Here is a 21,706-nt window from a genome sequence, read left to right on the forward strand (position 1 = left end):
TGGATTGGAACTAGAGCCTTCGAATTGGCTTTCTTCTTTCTGGTTTTGAGAAGCCTAATTTCTCAAGATTGGTATTTAGGCAGTGTGTTACATGTTTATGTAAGTATATATGTATGTAAGTATGTATGTATGTATGTATGCATGTATGTCCGTATGTATGTATATATGTATAGCTAGATTGATAAAAAGAAAGAAAGAAAGTTAGATAGATAGATAACTAGTAATACTACTACGTACAGTGGTAGATTAATATACTTGGTGAAAGAACACCTAAGGTCAGGCTGGAATAGCATCACATTCATTAGTTTTAGTCAATAAATACGTCACTCGCATTATAAAGTTTAGTATTATTTCTATCGAATTCGAAGGACCTATTATAATTTCTGAATTATTATATTTTTTCTCTCTTTTTCAGACTGTGTACCTCCTTTAGCTATGTAACATGTTTCATCCAAATTTACATTTTGTTTTTATTTCTTTGTACAGGCGGACCCCACGGCCAAAGCTCTAATTTTCGTGAGTAGAAATACTTCGTTAATTTACTCCTCTGTATTTAACATCAGAAATATCTGAACACATTTTCTTCACTAATGCAAATTTCGAAATTTAAATTAAAATGCATAATATTACAAAATAAAATTGAATCGCTTAAACGAAAACATTACATTATATTATGTCTTTTGGTAATGTTTGCTCTGTTTTACTTGTTATCCAAATTTCAAATTACATTCTGTATTCATATTGGTATAACTTTGAGGCCTTCAGGATTTTTTCTCGAAAAGAATTTTGATTTGATCAAGTTCTAATACAGTAATACCACGCAGTACGAGTTTAATCCGATCCATGTCCGAGCTCATTTTACGATTTACTCGTTTTACAAATCAATGTTCCCAATTGAAATCAATTAGAATATAATTAATTCGTTCCAGCCCCACTAAATTTATTTTTATGGGTTTTAAAACGGTAAAGGTGCAGTTACAAGGAAAATGACAATTATAAAAGCAATAAAAGAGAATACAAAAGAAATATTAAACTGGTTTTCTTAATTTAATTAACTTAAGGATGAGACGACTTTGTGCGTGAGGAAGACGGAGTGCGGGGAGGAGAATTATTGAAGGAAAATGTCCTTCTACTAAGACTTCAGGAAGAACAACTTCTGGCGTTTTCTCTCTTCGCTTAATTTAAGCTTTTTGGACAAACTTGCTTCACTTTTCACACATATGGGTTGTTTGATTAGAAACATATCAAGAGAAGTCTACTTCATCCTGCCTTTCAAAATGTTTCGAAAATGCGCCAGAGCGGTATCATTAAATAAAGGAGGTGCTCGGCCTGTAGATACTTTTTCAGGCTAATTTTTTTCTACATATTCAGAAACATACTACCACTTTGCCGACACTGCCTTTATGTCAGTAGTAGATATAGCCTTCTCCGCTACTCTCACCTCCTCCAAAGAACCAATCTCTTCTATCGCATCCGAATGCTGCTATTCCTTAAGCTGCAGGAGTTCATCTGTAATCAGCTCCTCTCGGTGTTCCTCGACAAGATCGCTAATGTCCCCATCGTCAACCCCGAGACCCTTGGATTGCCAAGAGACACTATGTCCTCGATTACAGGTGTCTCGGGTGTCTAGATCCAAGGCTCCTTCATAGGAATTTCAACTTCAACAACAGGGTATTTATGTTTGTTTGTATGTATATATGTATGTATGTATGTATGTATGTATGTATGTATGTATGCACGCATGCATGTAGGTTTGTATGTGTGTTTTATGTATGTATTGTCATGCATCGAGTTACATATCTAGACATGTTCATATATATTTAAATGACAAATTCTGGAAACTTTTACAGATTTTTACAGTTCCAGTGATGGATTGGAACTAGAGCCTTCGAATTGGCTTTCTTCTTTCTGGTTTTGAGAAGCCTAATTTCTCAAGATTGGTATTTAGGCAGTGTGTTACATGTTTATGTAAGTATATATGTATGTAAGTATGTATGTATGTATGTATGCATGTATGTCCGTATGTATGTATATATGTATAGCTAGATAGATAAAAAGAAAGAAAGAAAGTTAGATAGATAGATAACTAGTAATACTACTACGTACAGTGGTAGATTAATATACTTGGTGAAAGAACACCTAAGGTCAGGCTGGAATAGCATCACATTCATTAGTTTTAGTCAATAAATACGTCACTCGCATTATAAAGTTTAGTATTATTTCTATCGAATTCGAAGGACCTATTATAATTTCTGAATTATTATATTTTTTCTCTCTTTTTCAGACTGTGTACCTCCTTTAGCTATGTAACATGTTTCATCCAAATTTACATTTTGTTTTTATTTCTTTGTACAGGCGGACCCCAAGGCCAAAGCTCTAATTTTCGTGAGTAGAAATACTTCGTTAATTTACTCCTCTGTATTTAACATCAGAAATATCTGAACACATTTTCTTCACTAATGCAAATTTCGAAATTTAAATTAAAATGCATAATATTACAAAATAAAATTGAATCGCTTAAACGAAAACATTACATTATATTATGTCTTTTGGTAATGTTTGCTCTGTTTTACTTGTTATCCAAATTTCAAATTACATTCTGTATTCATATTGGTATAACTTTGAGGCCTTCAGGATTTTTTCTCGAAAAGAATTTTGATTTGATCAATTTCTAATACAGTAATGCCACGGAGTACGAGTTTAATCCGATCCATGTCCGAGCTCATTTTACGATTTACTCGTTTTACAAATCAATGTTCCCAATTGAAATCAATTAGAATATAATTAATTCGTTCCAGCCCCACTAAATTTATTTTTATGGGTTTTAAAACGGTAAAGGTGCAGTTACAAGGAAAATGACAATTATAAAAACAATGAAAGGGAATACAAAAGAAATATTAAACTGGTTTTCTTAATTTAATTAACTTAAGGATGAGACGATTTTGTGCGTGAGGAAGACGGAGTGCGGGGAGGAGAATTATTGAAAGAAAATCTCCTTCTACTAAGACTTCAGGAAGAGCAATTTCTGGCGTTTTCTCTCTCGCTTAATTTAAGCTTTTTGGACAAACTTTCTTCACTTTTCACACATATGGGTTGTTTGATTAGAAACATATCAAGAGAAGTCTACTTCATCCTGCCTTTCAAAATGTTTCGAAAATGCGCCAGAGTGGTATCATTAAATAAAGGAGGTGCTCGGCCTGTAGATACTTTTTCAGGCTAAATATTTTCTACATATTCAGAAACATACTACCACTTTGCCGACACTGCCTTTATGTCAGTAGTAGATATAGCCTTCTCCGCTACTCTCACCTCCTCCAAAGAAGCAATCTCTTCCATCGCATCCGAATGCTGCTATTCCTTAAGCTGCAGGAGTTCATCTGTAATCAGCTCCTCTCGGTGTTCCTCGACGAGATCGCTAATGTCCCCATCATCAACCCCGAGACCCATGGACTTGCCAAGAGACACTATGTCCTCGACTACAGGTGTCTCGGGTGTCTAGATCCAAGGTGCCTTCATAGGAATTTCAACATCAACAACAGGGTATTTATGTTTGTATGTATATATGTATGTAAATTATGTATGTATGTATGTATGTATGTATGTATGTATGTATGTATGTATGTATGTACGTATGTATGTATGTATGTATGTATGTATTAATGTATGTATGTATGCACGCATGCATGTAGGTTTGTATGTGTGTTTTATGTAATTATTGTCATGCATCGAGTTACATATCTAGACATGTTCATATTTAAATGACAAATTCTGGAAAGTTTTACAGATTTTTACAGTTCCAGTGATGGATTGGAACTGGAGCCTTCGAATTGTCTTTCTTCTTTCTGGTTTTGAGAAGCCTAATTTCTCAAGATTGGTATTTAGGCAGTGTGTTACATGTGTATGTAAGTATATATGTATGTAAGTATGTATGTATGTATGCATGTATGTCCGTATGTATGTATATATGTATAGCTAGATAGATAAAAGGAAAGAAAGAAAGCTAGATAGATAGATAACTAGTAATACTACTACGTACAGTGGTAGATTAATATACTTGGTGAAAGAACACCTAAGGTCAGGCTGGAACAGCATCACATTCATTAGTTTTAGTCAATAAATACGTCACTCGCATTATAAAGTTTAGTATTATTTCTATCGAATTCGAAGGACCTATTATAATTTCATTATTATTTTTTTTGTCTCTCTTTTTCAGACGGTCTACCTCCTTTAGGTATGTAACATGTTTCATCCAAATTTACATTTTGTTTTTATTTCTTTGTACAGGCACTTATCCTATAGGTATGTAACACTCTCCTACATTAAGCCAACATCCATTAACAGAAAATTAAATCACATTCTTAGCATAAACAGTAGTCTTTCGGTTTAAAACGTAGATTGGTTTCACGAATAATTGCGCAAGTCAAAAAGTTTGAAATGGAAGGATATGTGTTTAAAAATATTATATATTTAAAAAATAAATAATAAAACATACAAACTATAGTTTCGCTGTTTTATCGAATGTTTTCTTGGTTTTGAAGTTGATTTGGTATTTTCATTCGGTTTAATAATTGAACCTCTGTTTTTGAATATTCAAAATATTTAACGAAATATATGAAAATTAATCTTACCTAAGACTTACTTAAATGAAACCAAATTCCTACTAACATGAAACCGTGCAAATGGAGTGTCGTATAAACCAGGATACAGTTTCATTATGATATTATCAGTATAATATTGAGATAACAGTTCAAGTTATTATGCAGTATCTGTGGTTCTACATGTATACTCTAGTTTCTACAGACCTCAGAACGAGACCCGATCTTTAGGCATCTTTATATCGAAGGCATCATCAAGATCTAAGAGTTTAATATGAGTAAAACATGTCTTTTCTTGGTGTGGGGGGATCACAAGAATTTGCATGTGTAGATTACCTTCACTACGAATACATCAAGTGATACGCACACACACACACACACGCATATAAATACATACACAATATATATATATATATATATATATATATATATATATATATATATATATATATATGGATAATTCGGTTAACCGATACCTGGGTAGCAATTCACGTCAGAAAAACACGGTTGAAGCTACATGCCAAGGGCAGAGATCACGTGCTTTCGTGTGGAAAATTGTGTGTTTTTTAATACAAATAAATAAAAGAATGGAGTTGAACGACGATTTAACAAAATTCCTTTATTCTCGACATATGTTTCGAAGGCTGCATATTCCTAATTTCGAAGGAATAAGGCGTGCATTATGCCGTCTTAGTCTCGGAGGTAAACCCTAGCAGATTAAAGTTCTTATCCAGCAATTCCAAAATTAGAAATTCCATTTACCAGTGTCAAATTTCTTCTGGTACCGATGTCTTCTTCTACATTGGGGCAACTACTTCTAAGTTATCCCAGAGGATCTCCAATCATTATTCAACTTTCTGAGATAAGAGAAAACAACAAAGCACAGGACTAAGTAGATTAGTTTGGCGTCTTAAGGACAGCAATACAACTTTCAAGCTGGAATGGTCCATATTGTCTGTATCCTTTCCGTTTGATAAGGGCAGAAAATTTTGTGGCGTCTGTAACTCCGAACTTTTCCATATATTGTTCGCCAAATTCCCTTTAATAAACACAATGGTTGAAAAATCATATAGGTGCATGCACTGGCAGAAACACACCTTTCACTCATATGAATGATGATTAATATAGATAACCTCCTTGAATTTTAATAATTTGGTTCCATTTATACATCACCCCCATAGACAAATTCTTATACTCATAAAGGACAACTACCAAATTCGTTGAGGTATGTTTTACCTTTGTCTCTCTGCCTCGCCCTCCTCTCTCTCTCTCTTTCAGTAGAATAACACCTAACAAGAGGAGACACTCTTGTATAAAGAGAGGTTACATAACATGAAGCTAATAAGTTTAAACGAAGTCATTGCTATTGCTGTTATAAGGCAGAGGAAGTACGTTTAGCAATAATAACGAAGTCTAGTTTCAAGGATATTTCATTTTCAGTAGTTATATGTCCTTTCTAGGAAACATCATTGGACATTCAAAATAACTGTTGTTTAGAAGTTTATTTTGTTTTGATGTTTTATTTTTGTTTTCTTGAAATGTATACAGTTTAACAATGTTAAGTCTATCATAGCTGCTCTGTTCAAAACATGCTTTAATCCCCAAATAAAGTTTTCCGTTCAATTTCCGTAATGAGTAAGATTTAAATTGTTATATTGCTTTAAATTCAAATTGAACTATATTGTTTCAGGAATGACATACATACCCCCTGCCACATTTACAATGACAACCAGACGACCATATACACGGGGACCACCAGGAACAACAACAACAAGAGTACCAAGTTTTCAACACAGCCCTGGTAAGAAAATATGAACATCGTTCTATTTATCAAAGTGTAATATATTTGCTGAATTTTGAAGATATCAATCCTCCAAAGTAATAAGAAATATCAAACTAATACACTTTAAAAAGTATATATTTTATAAATTTTCAGTAGCTTTCATAATGCTGCCCGGCGGCGTCCGATGGGGTGTACTGTCAAATGGTACGTCATTGTTTTGCAGTGCTTTATCATATGTTCGTCGATTTTTGTGATGGCTGAAACGTACAAACAGCGTGCATCCGTGAAATTCTGTTTTCTGCTATGGAAAACGGCGGCCATGCTTCAAACAGTTTACAAGGATGCTGCAATGAGTAAAGCACAAATTTACTAGTTCCCACTTTTTAGGAATGGTCACTTGTCGCTTGAAGACCTATCTCGTTCAGGATGACCGCTGACCTCCCGAGCGACTGAAAATTCATACACTGATCTTGGACCAACGTCACCGGACAATTGATGAATTTGTTGGCATGATTTGTGTGTCCTGGAGCTCCTGTCAACAAATTCTGAGCGAGTAATTGCGAATGAAATGAGTTGCAGCAAAATTTATGCTGCGCTTGCTCACAGAAGACAGAAAGCAGTCTCGACTGAATGCATGTCATGAACTGAAAGAACAGTTGAAAGTTGATCAGGACCTTTTTTTTAGAGGTCATCAGAGGTGACAAATGCTGGTGCTACAGAATTTGCAGATGTGTAAGGCATCACTTTGCAAGTGTTCGAGTACTGCTTCAAATTGTAGAAAACACATCTGGACCGATGCATTGCTTCAAATAGAGAATACTTTGAATGCGATAAAAGTGTAAACGTAAAACTAAGTGAATGAAATAATATTGCAAAATTCTGGTTTCTTTGGGGTACTCCCTCGTACATATTCGTGTGTTTATGTGTATGTATTATTTGTGTCAGTGTGTGTTTGTACCCCCACACTTCTTGACAACCTGTGCCTGATTGTTTACGCTCTTGTAACTTAGCAGTTCAGCGAAAGAACAGACATAATAAGTTCTTGAAGCAAACGAAAAACGAAATACCGATGTCAATTTTTTTTAATAAAAAAATGTGACTGCAGTTTGATAACTCAAACAAGTCCTGTCTAATGTTCAACTATTCATGAGAAGAATATTGCATATAATACCTACTCTTTCCTTTACGGTAAAGAATATTAGCCTAGGCAATTATAAATAAAACAAGTTAAGTCTTGTCCATTGCAGCGTTGTTCTGCTATACCAGTCATGCTAAGGTTGAGATTTATTAATTATTTAGTTCACCTGTGAGATTTTAACCAAAAACCAAGGAACAGATTCGCAAGTATTACGGCGTTCCTAAGAATAACCTTGTTGTAATTTTGCTTAACCTATATAGTTCGAATTTCCATAACATGCACAACATAGATTAATAATCAAAATATGACAATATTAGTTTGTAATAAATTATTCAATTCTAGAAAAAACTGACCTGGTATGTCAGTTTTTTAATAATTGGATGTCAAACTATATAGAGAGATATAAATACAAAAGAAAGTTGAAGACGACACGTGAGAGTGATTTTCAACATAGTAATTACATATTATTAATACCTTTAAGAAACCTAAATACCCCTCTGTGTGTGTATGTTTGTATGTGTACTTTACATAAAGAGCAGGTATATCCACTCGCGTTTGCTCATTTTTAGTATAACTCTCCCAAGATACAGCAAAGACAAAAAGGTAATATCTCAAAATTCTTTTTCTGTTCTATTTTATTTTCCTAGGTGTTTTAATAAAACCATTAAACTGTTCGACCGACTTGTGTTTTACTGATAGTATTCAATGGCTTTCTGCTTTCTGGTTTTGAGAACCCTAATTTCACAAAATTGGTATTTAGGCAGTGTGTTACATGTGTATGTAAGTATATATGTATGTAAGTATGTATGTATGTATGTATGTATGTATGTATGTATGTATGTATGTATGCATGTATGTCCGTATGTATGTATATATGCATAGCTAGATAGATAAAAAGAAAGAAAGAAAGCTAGATAGATAGATAACTAGTAATACTACTACGTACAGTGGTAGATTAATATACTTTGTTGAAAGAACACCTAAGGTCAGGCTGGAACAGCATCACATTCATTAGTTTTAGTCAATAAATACGTCACTCGCATTATAAAGTTTAGTATTATTTCTATCGAATTCGAAGGACCTATTATAATTTCTGAATTATTATATTTTTTCTCTCTTTTTCAGACGGTCTACCTCCTTCAGGTATGTAACATGTTTCATCCAAATTTACATTTTGTTTTTATTTCTTTGTACAGGCGGAACCCAAGGCTCATATATTCGTTAATTTACTCCTCTGTATTTAGCATCACAAATATCTGAACACATTTTCTTCACTAATGTAAATTTCGAAATTTAAATTAAAATGCATAATATTACAAAAAAATTGAATCGCTTGAACGAAAACATTACATTATATTATGTATTTTGGAAATGTTTGCTCTGTTTTACTTGTTATCCAAATTTCAAATTACATTCTGTATTCATGTTGGCATAACTTTGAGGCCTTCAGGATTTTTTCTCGAAAAGAATTCTGATTTGATCAAGTTCTAATACAGTAATACCACGCAGTACGAGTTTAATCCGATCCATGTCCGAGCTCATTTTACGATTTACTCGTTTTACAAATCAATGTTCCCAATTGAAATCAATTAGAATATAATTAATTCGTTCCAGCCCCACTAAATTTATTTTTATGGGTTTTAAAACGGTAAAGGTGCAGTTACAAGGAAAATGACAATTATAAAAACAATGAAAGGGAATACAAAAGAAATATTAAACTGGTTTTCTTAATTTAATTAACTTAAGGATGAGACGACTTTGTGCGTGAGGAAGACGGGGTGCGGGGAGGAGAATTATTGAAGGAAAATGTCCTTCTACTAAGACTTCAGGAAGAACAACTTCTGGCGTTTTCTCTCTTCGCTTAATTTAAGCTTTTTGGACAAACTTGCTTCACTTTTCACACATATGGGTTGTTTGATTAGAAACATATCAAGAGAAGTCTACTTCATCCTGCCTTTCAAAATGTTTCGAAAATGCGCCAGAGCGGTATCATTAAATAAAGGAGGTGCTCGGCCTGTAGATACTTTTTCAGGCTAATTTTTTTCTACATATTCAGAAACATACTACCACTTTGCCGACACTGCCTTTATGTCAGTAGTAGATATAGCCTTCTCCGCTACTCTCACCTCCTCCAAAGAACCAATCTCTTCTATCGCATCCGAATGCTGCTGTTCCTTAAGCTGCAGGAGTTCATCTGTAATCAGCTCCTCTCGGTGTTCCTCGACAAGATCGCTAATGTCCCCATCATCAACCCCGAGACCCTTGGATTGCCAAGAGACACTATGTCCTCGATTACAGGTGTCTCGGGTGTCTAGATCCAAGGCTCCTTCATAGGAATTTCAACTTCAACAACAGGGTATTTATGTTTGTTTGTATGTATATATGTATGTATGTATGTATGTATGTATGTATGTATGTATGCACGCATGCATGTAGGTTTGTATGTGTGTTTTATGTATGTATTGTCATGCATCGAGTTACATATCTAGACATGTTCATATATATTTAAATGACAAATTCTGGAAACTTTTACAGATTTTTACAGTTCCAGTGATGGATTGGAACTAGAGCCTTCGAATTGGCTTTCTTCTTTCTGGTTTTGAGAAGCCTAATTTCTCAAGATTGGTATTTAGGCAGTGTGTTACATGTTTATGTAAGTATATATGTATGTAAGTATGTATGTATGTATGTATGCATGTATGTCCGTATGTATGTATATATGTATAGCTAGATTGATAAAAAGAAAGAAAGAAAGTTAGATAGATAGATAACTAGTAATACTACTACGTACAGTGGTAGATTAATATACTTGGTGAAAGAACACCTAAGGTCAGGCTGGAATAGCATCACATTCATTAGTTTTAGTCAATAAATACGTCACTCGCATTATAAAGTTTAGTATTATTTCTATCGAATTCGAAGGACCTATTATAATTTCTGAATTATTATATTTTTTCTCTCTTTTTCAGACTGTGTACCTCCTTTAGCTATGTAACATGTTTCATCCAAATTTACATTTTGTTTTTATTTCTTTGTACAGGCGGACCCCACGGCCAAAGCTCTAATTTTCGTGAGTAGAAATACTTCGTTAATTTACTCCTCTGTATTTAACATCAGAAATATCTGAACACATTTTCTTCACTAATGCAAATTTCGAAATTTAAATTAAAATGCATAATATTACAAAATAAAATTGAATCGCTTAAACGAAAACATTACATTATATTATGTCTTTTGGTAATGTTTGCTCTGTTTTACTTGTTATCCAAATTTCAAATTACATTCTGTATTCATATTGGTATAACTTTGAGGCCTTCAGGATTTTTTCTCGAAAAGAATTTTGATTTGATCAATTTCTAATACAGTAATGCCACGGAGTACGAGTTTAATCCGATCCATGTCCGAGCTCATTTTACGATTTACTCGTTTTACAAATCAATGTTCCCAATTGAAATCAATTAGAATATAATTAATTCGTTCCAGCCCCACTAAATTTATTTTTATGGGTTTTAAAACGGTAAAGGTGCAGTTACAAGGAAAATGACAATTATAAAAACAATGAAAGGGAATACAAAAGAAATATTAAACTGGTTTTCTTAATTTAATTAACTTAAGGATGAGACGATTTTGTGCGTGAGGAAGACGGAGTGCGGGGAGGAGAATTATTGAAAGAAAATCTCCTTCTACTAAGACTTCAGGAAGAGCAATTTCTGGCGTTTTCTCTCTCGCTTAATTTAAGCTTTTTGGACAAACTTTCTTCACTTTTCACACATATGGGTTGTTTGATTAGAAACATATCAAGAGAAGTCTACTTCATCCTGCCTTTCAAAATGTTTCGAAAATGCGCCAGAGTGGTATCATTAAATAAAGGAGGTGCTCGGCCTGTAGATACTTTTTCAGGCTAAATATTTTCTACATATTCAGAAACATACTACCACTTTGCCGACACTGCCTTTATGTCAGTAGTAGATATAGCCTTCTCCGCTACTCTCACCTCCTCCAAAGAAGCAATCTCTTCCATCGCATCCGAATGCTGCTATTCCTTAAGCTGCAGGAGTTCATCTGTAATCAGCTCCTCTCGGTGTTCCTCGACGAGATCGCTAATGTCCCCATCATCAACCCCGAGACCCATGGACTTGCCAAGAGACACTATGTCCTCGACTACAGGTGTCTCGGGTGTCTAGATCCAAGGTGCCTTCATAGGAATTTCAACATCAACAACAGGGTATTTATGTTTGTATGTATATATGTATGTAAATTATGTATGTATGTATGTATGTATGTATGTATGTATGTATGTATGTATGTATGTATGTACGTATGTATGTATGTATGTATGTATGTATGTATTAATGTATGTATGTATGCACGCATGCATGTAGGTTTGTATGTGTGTTTTATGTAATTATTGTCATGCATCGAGTTACATATCTAGACATGTTCATATTTAAATGACAAATTCTGGAAAGTTTTACAGATTTTTACAGTTCCAGTGATGGATTGGAACTGGAGCCTTCGAATTGTCTTTCTTCTTTCTGGTTTTGAGAAGCCTAATTTCTCAAGATTGGTATTTAGGCAGTGTGTTACATGTGTATGTAAGTATATATGTATGTAAGTATGTATGTATGTATGCATGTATGTCCGTATGTATGTATATATGTATAGCTAGATAGATAAAAGGAAAGAAAGAAAGCTAGATAGATAGATAACTAGTAATACTACTACGTACAGTGGTAGATTAATATACTTGGTGAAAGAACACCTAAGGTCAGGCTGGAACAGCATCACATTCATTAGTTTTAGTCAATAAATACGTCACTCGCATTATAAAGTTTAGTATTATTTCTATCGAATTCGAAGGACCTATTATAATTTCATTATTATTTTTTTGTCTCTCTTTTTCAGACGGTCTACCTCCTTTAGGTATGTAACATGTTTCATCCAAATTTACATTTTGTTTTTATTTCTTTGTACAGGCACTTATCCTATAGGTATGTAACACTCTCCTACATTAAGCCAACATCCATTAACAGAAAATTAAATCACATTCTTAGCATAAACAGTAGTCTTTCGGTTTAAAACGTAGATTGGTTTCACGAATAATTGCGCAAGTCAAAAAGTTTGAAATGGAAGGATATGTGTTTAAAAATATTATATATTTAAAAAATAAATAATAAAACATACAAACTATAGTTTCGCTGTTTTATCGAATGTTTTCTTGGTTTTGAAGTTGATTTGGTATTTTCATTCGGTTTAATAATTGAACCTCTGTTTTTGAATATTCAAAATATTTAACGAAATATATGAAAATTAATCTTACCTAAGACTTACTTAAATGAAACCAAATTCCTACTAACATGAAACCGTGCAAATGGAGTGTCGTATAAACCAGGATACAGTTTCATTATGATATTATCAGTATAATATTGAGATAACAGTTCAAGTTATTATGCAGTATCTGTGGTTCTACATGTATACTCTAGTTTCTACAGACCTCAGAACGAGACCCGATCTTTAGGCATCTTTATATCGAAGGCATCATCAAGATCTAAGAGTTTAATATGAGTAAAACATGTCTTTTCTTGGTGTGGGGGGAGCACAAGAATTTGCATGTGTAGATTACCTTCACTACGAATACATCAAGTGATACGCACACACACACACACACGCATATAAATACATACACATATATATATATATATATATATATATATATATATATATATATATATATATATATATATGGATAATTCGGTTAACCGATACCTGGGTAGCAAATTCACGTCAGAAAAACACGGTTGAAGCTACATGCCAAGGGCAGAGATCACGTGCTTTCGTGTGGAAAATTGTGTGTTTTTTAATACAAATAAATAAAAGAATGGAGTTGAACGACGATTTAACAAAATTCCTTTATTCTCGACATATGTTTCGAAGGCTGCATATTCCTAATTTCGAAGGAATAAGGCGTGCATTATGCCGTCTTAGTCTCGGAGGTAAACCCTAGCAGATTAAAGTTCTTATCCAGCAATTCCAAAATTAGAAATTCCATTTACCAGTGTCAAATTTCTTCTGGTACCGATGTCTTCTTCTACATTGGGGCAACTACTTCTAAGTTATCCCAGAGGATCTCCAATCATTATTCAACTTTCTGAGATAAGAGAAAACAACAAAGCACAGGACTAAGTAGATTAGTTTGGCGTCTTAAGGACAGCAATACAACTTTCAAGCTGGAATGGTCCATATTGTCTGTATCCTTTCCGTTTGATAAGGGCAGAAAATTTTGTGGCGTCTGTAACTCCGAACTTTTCCATATATTGTTCGCCAAATTCCCTTTAATAAACACAATGGTTGAAAAATCATATAGGTGCATGCACTGGCAGAAACACACCTTTCACTCATATGAATGATGATTAATATAGATAACCTCCTTGAATTTTAATAATTTGGTTCCATTTATACATCACCCCCATAGACAAATTCTTATACTCATAAAGGACAACTACCAAATTCGTTGAGGTATGTTTTACCTTTGTCTCTCTGCCTCGCCCTCCTCTCTCTCTCTCTTTCAGTAGAATAACACCTAACAAGAGGAGACACTCTTGTATAAAGAGAGGTTACATAACATGAAGCTAATAAGTTTAAACGAAGTCATTGCTATTGCTGTTATAAGGCAGAGGAAGTACGTTTAGCAATAATAACGAAGTCTAGTTTCAAGGATATTTCATTTTCAGTAGTTATATGTCCTTTCTAGGAAACATCATTGGACATTCAAAATAACTGTTGTTTAGAAGTTTATTTTGTTTTGATGTTTTATTTTTGTTTTCTTGAAATGTATACAGTTTAACAATGTTAAGTCTATCATAGCTGCTCTGTTCAAAACATGCTTTAATCCCCAAATAAAGTTTTCCGTTCAATTTCCGTAATGAGTAAGATTTAAATTGTTATATTGCTTTAAATTCAAATTGAACTATATTGTTTCAGGAATGACATACATACCCCCTGCCACATTTACAATGACAACCAGACGACCATATACACGGGGACCACCAGGAACAACAACAACAAGAGTACCAAGTTTTCAACACAGCCCTGGTAAGAAAATATGAACATCGTTCTATTTATCAAAGTGTAATATATTTGCTGAATTTTGAAGATATCAATCCTCCAAAGTAATAAGAAATATCAAACTAATACACTTTAAAAAGTATATATTTTATAAATTTTCAGTAGCTTTCATAATGCTGCCCGGCGGCGTCCGATGGGGTGTACTGTCAAATGGTACGTCATTGTTTTGCAGTGCTTTATCATATGTTCGTCGATTTTTGTGATGGCTGAAACGTACAAACAGCGTGCATCCGTGAAATTCTGTTTTCTGCTATGGAAAACGGCGGCCATGCTTCAAACAGTTTACAAGGATGCTGCAATGAGTAAAGCACAAATTTACTAGTTCCCACTTTTTAGGAATGGTCACTTGTCGCTTGAAGACCTATCTCGTTCAGGATGACCGCTGACCTCCCGAGCGACTGAAAATTCATACACTGATCTTGGACCAACGTCACCGGACAATTGATGAATTTGTTGGCATGATTTGTGTGTCCTGGAGCTCCTGTCAACAAATTCTGAGCGAGTAATTGCGAATGAAATGAGTTGCAGCAAAATTTATGCTGCGCTTGCTCACAGAAGACAGAAAGCAGTCTCGACTGAATGCATGTCATGAACTGAAAGAACAGTTGAAAGTTGATCAGGACCTTTTTTTTAGAGGTCATCAGAGGTGACAAATGCTGGTGCTACAGAATTTGCAGATGTGTAAGGCATCACTTTGCAAGTGTTCGAGTACTGCTTCAAATTGTAGAAAACACATCTGGACCGATGCATTGCTTCAAATAGAGAATACTTTGAATGCGATAAAAGTGTAAACGTAAAACTAAGTGAATGAAATAATATTGCAAAATTCTGGTTTCTTTGGGGTACTCCCTCGTACATATTCGTGTGTTTATGTGTATGTATTATTTGTGTCAGTGTGTGTTTGTACCCCCACACTTCTTGACAACCTGTGCCTGATTGTTTACGCTCTTGTAACTTAGCAGTTCAGCGAAAGAACAGACATAATAAGTTCTTGAAGCAAACGAAAAACGAAATACCGATGTCAATTTTTTTTAATAAAAAAATGTGACTGCAGTTTGATAACTCAAACAAGTCCTGTCTAATGTTCAACTATTCATGAGAAGAATATTGCATATAATACCTACTCTTTCCTTTACGGTAAAGAATATTAGCCTAGGCAATTATAAATAAAACAAGTTAAGTCTTGTCCATTGCAGCGTTGTTCTGCTATACCAGTCATGCTAAGGTTGAGATTTATTAATTATTTAGTTCACCTGTGAGATTTTAACCAAAAACCAAGGAACAGATTCGCAAGTATTACGGCGTTCCTAAGAATAACCTTGTTGTAATTTTGCTTAACCTATATAGTTCGAATTTCCATAACATGCACAACATAGATTAATAATCAAAATATGACAATATTAGTTTGTAATAAATTATTCAATTCTAGAAAAAACTGACCTGGTATGTCAGTTTTTTAATAATTGGATGTCAAACTATATAGAGAGATATAAATACAAAAGAAAGTTGAAGACGACACGTGAGAGTGTTTTTCAACATAGTAATTACATATTATTAATACCTTTAAGAAACCTAAATACCCCTCTGTGTGTGTATGTTTGTATGTGTACTTTACATAAAGAGCAGGTATATCCACTCGCGTTTGCTCATTTTTAGTATAACTCTCCCAAGATACAGCAAAGACAAAAAGGTAATATCTCAAAATTCTTTTTCTGTTCTATTTTATTTTCCTAGGTGTTTTAATAAAACCATTAAACTGTTCGACCGACTTGTGTTTTACTGATAGTATTCAATGCAGAAACCAAACTGAAATCTTTCTTTTATCTGATGGACAAGCAGGTATGAGATTCAATATAAATATTAATAATATGAATATTAACTGCCTTTCATAAAATTATGAGATAATTTATTCATTATAAAAAGATATGCACAATTTGTTTTACAATATTTCAGAATTTAACTGAAATGGTAGTTTCAAATATGAGTATAAAATTTTGTATAAATTCATTTCTCATGAAAATTGAGATATCAGACATTGGGATCATCTGAAGAATATTCACTCTAGTTATCGGTTGAGAAATAATCCTTCTTGTGGTCAATCTTGGAGGGATGAATCTTCAGCTGGCAATACTTGGGATGACAATGTTTCAGGTGAGGATTAGGGTGAGATTGTAACACTGACACATTCCGCTATATGATAATTTAGGGAACTTTTTTTTTCTTAATCATTATGTTGATCATTATATGCAATATCTTTCAAATTGTCGCCCTCCTGTTGTTATGTGATGGTTCCTCTGAAGATGTTCTATGGCTTGCACAAAACATACTTTTAAGCCGATAACAGGATGACTTGGACAAAATACTCCAGAAGGAAGGGTGGTTTTCTGTGGAAATGTCAGCAAAACGGTGCTTCATATATAATTCCCCTAATATTTGAACCTTCAAATATTTTAAATTAGAAATGGGGTCATGTTATAAAAACTTAATTTTGCACATTTCAGTATTACTTTTATTTTGCATTTACCAGTCTGAATATAGCTTCTAATATAGCCTCGGGCTATTTTAGAACACACTTGATTTTCAGTGGATTTGGTAGACGGGAATCTGAAATAGGCCTATCCTGTATGTATGTATTTATGTATATATATACTAGTAGTATCACCCGGCGTGGCTTTAGAATTGAAATTTTTGAAAAGTAAATATTTTGCATTATGTAGCTTGTTATTCTCTTTAAGTGAACATTTTTTTCTGGTTGAAATACACGAAAAATGGCGACAGTCAAAAAATCGTAAAAAAATTGGAATTTTCATAGAAAAAAAGCACCTTTTTGATGTAAATAATTTTTAGTGTTAACATGGTCCGATTTGAGTTTTTTCTTCTACGGAAGGAAGAGCAAGCCTTCTATCATACTCTCAATTTTTGTCAACTTGCGCCGCAGGGTCTCGGAGGAGATAGAGTTAGTTGAAGGCTACCAAACCTGCCATACGCAGACAACTTCAGCTTTATATATATAGATAATTGGTATGTGTTCACGAAGTCCAAACGATTAATACGAAAAAACCCTCCAGGCTACATCCCGAAAATTCATTTCTTTGCTGAATTTCTACAATGTTTACGGCGATTCGTTTTTACATCTTGATTTTTTTTTTCATGCAATTTACGTATGCTTGCACGCGTGGTGAACACATTTCACGTCAAACAACTGACTGAGTAAAGTTCACTATTCAATGCATGGGATAAGGCCTAAACAAACACATCGATTTTTGCACTTGCGAGATGAATTTCGGAACAGAAATAGCGCAGTTCAATGTTCATTCGCCTAAACTTTAGGTGACCCATTTTTGGTGGTTCTACGATTTGTTGGCTAGGAGGAGATGTGCCGGGAAGTTAAACACACAGACACAGATACGCACACAAACACACAAGTTGAGTTTTATATATATAGATATATATATATGCATATGCATATGTATGTATATATATATGTTTCTAAAAATGGTTCCGAAGGGTATATATTTGTGGCGGTTACCGTGTTCGCTCTTATCGGTTCTGAATGCTAACCACTGCAAGTATTGATAAAAGTCAAATTAGTTAAAATTCAATATACTCGGTTAATCCTCACTTGGTAGATCCGAATGTCCTTATAATACATCAGGAAGCATGCGTTGGAAATGATTCTTAGGATGATTTTGTGACATATAGGCCAAATGGACTGTCTTTCATCGGATATTGCTTGAAATTTCTTCTTGTGCATTCGCGGTTGTGTGATATGCAATAGTTGGTATCACCATTCTGAGAGATGTAATCCTTCAGATCCCGAGATATCAAGAAGTTTTCTCGATCAGACTAAATTGATAATTTGGTATTCTACGCTGGCTAACTGAGAGATCTAGGCATCCGATTACTGTTGTCGTATGAATATAGGCTTTATTCCTGTGTTAAGTGTTCCTTCGTGAGGGTGACAGGACTTGATATTTTAGATCAGTGCAAACTGTGCAGGAAACACAATTCTTTTCCACATTCTCTTTAGAAAAGTTATATTACGAGCTCTAACAAAACGGGGTAACCAATGTGTATATATAAAAATACAAAAATGGAACAAGAACGCAAAACATCCAGACAGTCAGGTGATACAAAAAAGGGACAACAAAACATCCAGACAGACGATACAAAGAAAACAAGGATAGGTCATTCGGAGTTTTCTATCCTCAGTCGAGTTCAAGATTATCTTTGCAATTTCGGCTGATTATACACGAGATTGCTCCAATCAGGCCAACTCCAAGGAAAAATAAGGTAAGAGCATTAAATTCCTTGGAAGAAAGCAGCGAATTCATACGAAAACAAGGACGTATACTTGGATAAGATCCTGTTATAGATATCAGTATATGTTAAAGCAGTTGCGGGTTCAACAGGTGAATGAGCAAGTAAATGTGTCAGGGGGGGAACATTTTCTTTGTCAGGGCGATATTACATTGTATAGCTAAATGCTGTAAGTTCCATTCTCCATCAATAAACTATTGTATTATTTATTTTTGAACAATCTATATTTTACCACCCCGTTCCCCAACTTCTCCGTCTATGACATCAGGTAAACGTTCAATTCTGTATATTGGTTGACTGTCTGTGGGTACTCTATGAACATTCGTTTCATGTATTAGTGGATACCTCACTCCTACCCCCGGAGTTCGTCATAGGGCTGTTTGTCCCTGTGATACATAATTATTAAAAGCACATGAACAATATTTTCATTTCCGAGTTATGAAATGAAAGTTCTAATTATTAATATAATGCAAGAAAGAAATATTCTAATAATTCTTAAAATGTCACCATGTTTAATCCAATGAGTATAAGTGCAATAATATATAAATCAAAATAATTAATTTAATGTAAAATAAATTTATATTATATTCTTATGTAATGTTTTGAATAAATTGTCTTTATTCTACAGTGTAAGTGTTTATGGTCACGTGAAAAAAACATCAGACACTAATTGCTTAGAAACTCTCAACAGAATAGATTTTAGGATGCCTGCCGGTGTTACTAGCATTCATGCTCAGCCACAAAACCAGACTGATATCTCCAGACCATCCGTATATAAATTATCACCTAGATTTTCAATAACAGTAAGCCAATACCAAAGTGTGAACGCTGAAACATTTTTTTCCTTGCATTTCAATATACTTGGCAAGATTGTTCAAGCAGGAGGAATTTTGAGTAAGTAATATATATTTTCTAAAATGAAATATTAATAATTTTGCTGCATTAAGATTAAGATTTGGCTGTGTGGTAAGAAGTTTTCTTCCTAATTACTTGGTTCTGGTGTTCGGAAAAAATAGAGAAGATAGAGATATAAAACCTACATAATCACCAGATATTCAACTTGTATTTTCATTCATGTCTTCTCTCTACTTGCATCCACATTTAGGTGTAGACATAGACAGACAGACAGACAAACAGACAGACATGTTTCTTTATTGGCCACACAGGGCTGAACACGGAGGGGACAAAATACATAGTAGAGCTTTTCTTTTTGGGAAGAAAGAAAAAAGAAGGGGGTAGAATTTCGATCAAAAGGGATCGTGGAAAAAAGTGAGGAAGCCAATCAATAGGTATCATGTATCACAGAAATGTCATAGTATAAAATAGGAAACAGATCAGATTTATCCGTGGAAAGAAAAGCCTACAGAAAAGACGACGGTAATCTCGAGCAATAATGTCATGCTGCAAAAAACACATTACAGTAAGTGACTCTCTTTTTTCCATCTTCTTCTGGTTCATAGGATTATGCTCAAGGTGGCTCCGTCATTCACACGTGCCATCCTTGCTACATTCACTCATCCTTTTTTGAAACATTCACTAGACAAAAATTCCCTCTCTACTCTCACCTTCCTCTTCAAGTGATACTTGAAGTTGATGAGAGATTCACCAGAGAGGGAAGTGTTTGTCTCTAAACCTTTCAGATGCGTCCTCTATACACATTCTTTCGCTATAGCCACAAGTACGATGAAAATGGCTCTTCCTTCCCGTTTCAAAGAAGGAGGCGCGACAATATTCACGATATAGATAGATAGAGAGAGAGAGAGAGAGAGAGAAAGAGAGAGAGAGAGAGAAAGGTAGGTACGTAGGTACGTAGGTAGGTACGTAGGTAAGTAGGTAGGTAGGTAGGTAGGTAGGTAGGTAGGTAGGTAGACATCTCTTCGGTTTTCAATCTTAAATTAATCTACAAAAGCTTATTAAAGAAATGTACATAAAATTAATTAATTTCAAGAACTATTATACTGTAAAGGTAAATTAATATTTTGTTGACACGTTTTTTTTTTATTTCAGGTGATTATACAACCGAATTCCAATGCATTGAAAAACCGCCAAATCAGATGGTGTTGTCTAACAAAACAGGCTTATATAATAAAGTCAGTTACCATAACGCTACTGGAAGTTTATCCCATTGTTTTAGGATGTGAGAGACAAGAACGAGGTTTGACACTGATTTCAGGTGAATTAATAATCTACGCGTTTAGAATTGTTATAGAGATATAGGAATTTGATAACAAGAACTAAAACATATATATATATATATATATATATATATATATATATATATATATATATATATATATATATATATATATATTTACATATATATATATTATATTATATTATGTTATATTATATATTATATTATATACACTACTATTGATTACATGTTTAGATATTCCATTAGTTAGTATATATTAGATTTAATGATTAATATAATAATTATAAATCTACTCTACAAACATTGTTAGTTCATCTCCCAATAGAATAATTTTAAATTATTACACACATCTGGAGGATGAAATACCTTTTTCTACAAATGCTTATTCCCAATCATGTTAAAAGCAGAAGACTATGTATTAGTCACCCATATTTTCCAATTGTTCAATAAATATCTTTTGAAATTATTATCTAGAGTTATTCTTGTTACTTTTTTTGTTGTTAGCACTGATCAAGCAGCCTATTATCACAGGTGTTCCATCCACGACCATCCCAGCTATCATTTAATTATACTTCATACAGGAACATATA

The 21,706-nt window shown here is 33.9% G+C and overlaps 2 protein-coding genes across 2 annotated transcripts in view; both read left to right on the forward strand.

Annotated features, from left to right (window-relative positions):
* Positions 1 to 21,706, forward strand: part of LOC115211864 (inter-alpha-trypsin inhibitor heavy chain H4-like) — a 241,022-nt gene that overhangs the window by 39,008 nt on the left and 180,308 nt on the right. The gene's annotated exons all lie outside the window — the stretch shown is intronic.
* On the forward strand, positions 8,604 to 21,583 carry LOC115211872. The gene is made up of 8 exons (XM_036502858.1): positions 8,604 to 8,659; positions 8,713 to 8,736; positions 10,557 to 10,586; positions 12,493 to 12,507; positions 14,498 to 14,608; positions 16,376 to 16,480; positions 19,589 to 19,855; positions 20,969 to 21,583. The coding sequence occupies exons 5-8, from the start codon at positions 14,500 to 14,502 to the stop codon at positions 21,100 to 21,102; spliced, it is 615 nt and encodes a 204-aa protein (XP_036358751.1). The 5' UTR covers positions 8,604 to 8,659; positions 8,713 to 8,736; positions 10,557 to 10,586; positions 12,493 to 12,507; positions 14,498 to 14,499; the 3' UTR covers positions 21,103 to 21,583.

Source organism: Octopus sinensis, linkage group LG5 (assembly GCF_006345805.1).
Source record: "Octopus sinensis linkage group LG5, ASM634580v1, whole genome shotgun sequence".
Classification (NCBI taxonomy): Eukaryota; Metazoa; Mollusca; class Cephalopoda; order Octopoda; family Octopodidae; genus Octopus; species Octopus sinensis.

Excerpts from the sequence above, each read along its gene's own strand:
- LOC115211872 (XM_036502858.1), top strand. The coding sequence starts at position 14,500 with ATGACATACATACCCCCTGCCACATTTACAATGACAACCAGACGACCA. Across the intron at positions 14,609-16,375 it reads AAGTTTTCAACACAGCCCTG|GTGTTTTAATAAAACCATTA; the intron begins GTAAGAAAATAT and ends TTATTTTCCTAG. Across the intron at positions 16,481-19,588 it reads TTTATCTGATGGACAAGCAG|GTGTAAGTGTTTATGGTCAC; the intron begins GTATGAGATTCA and ends CTTTATTCTACA.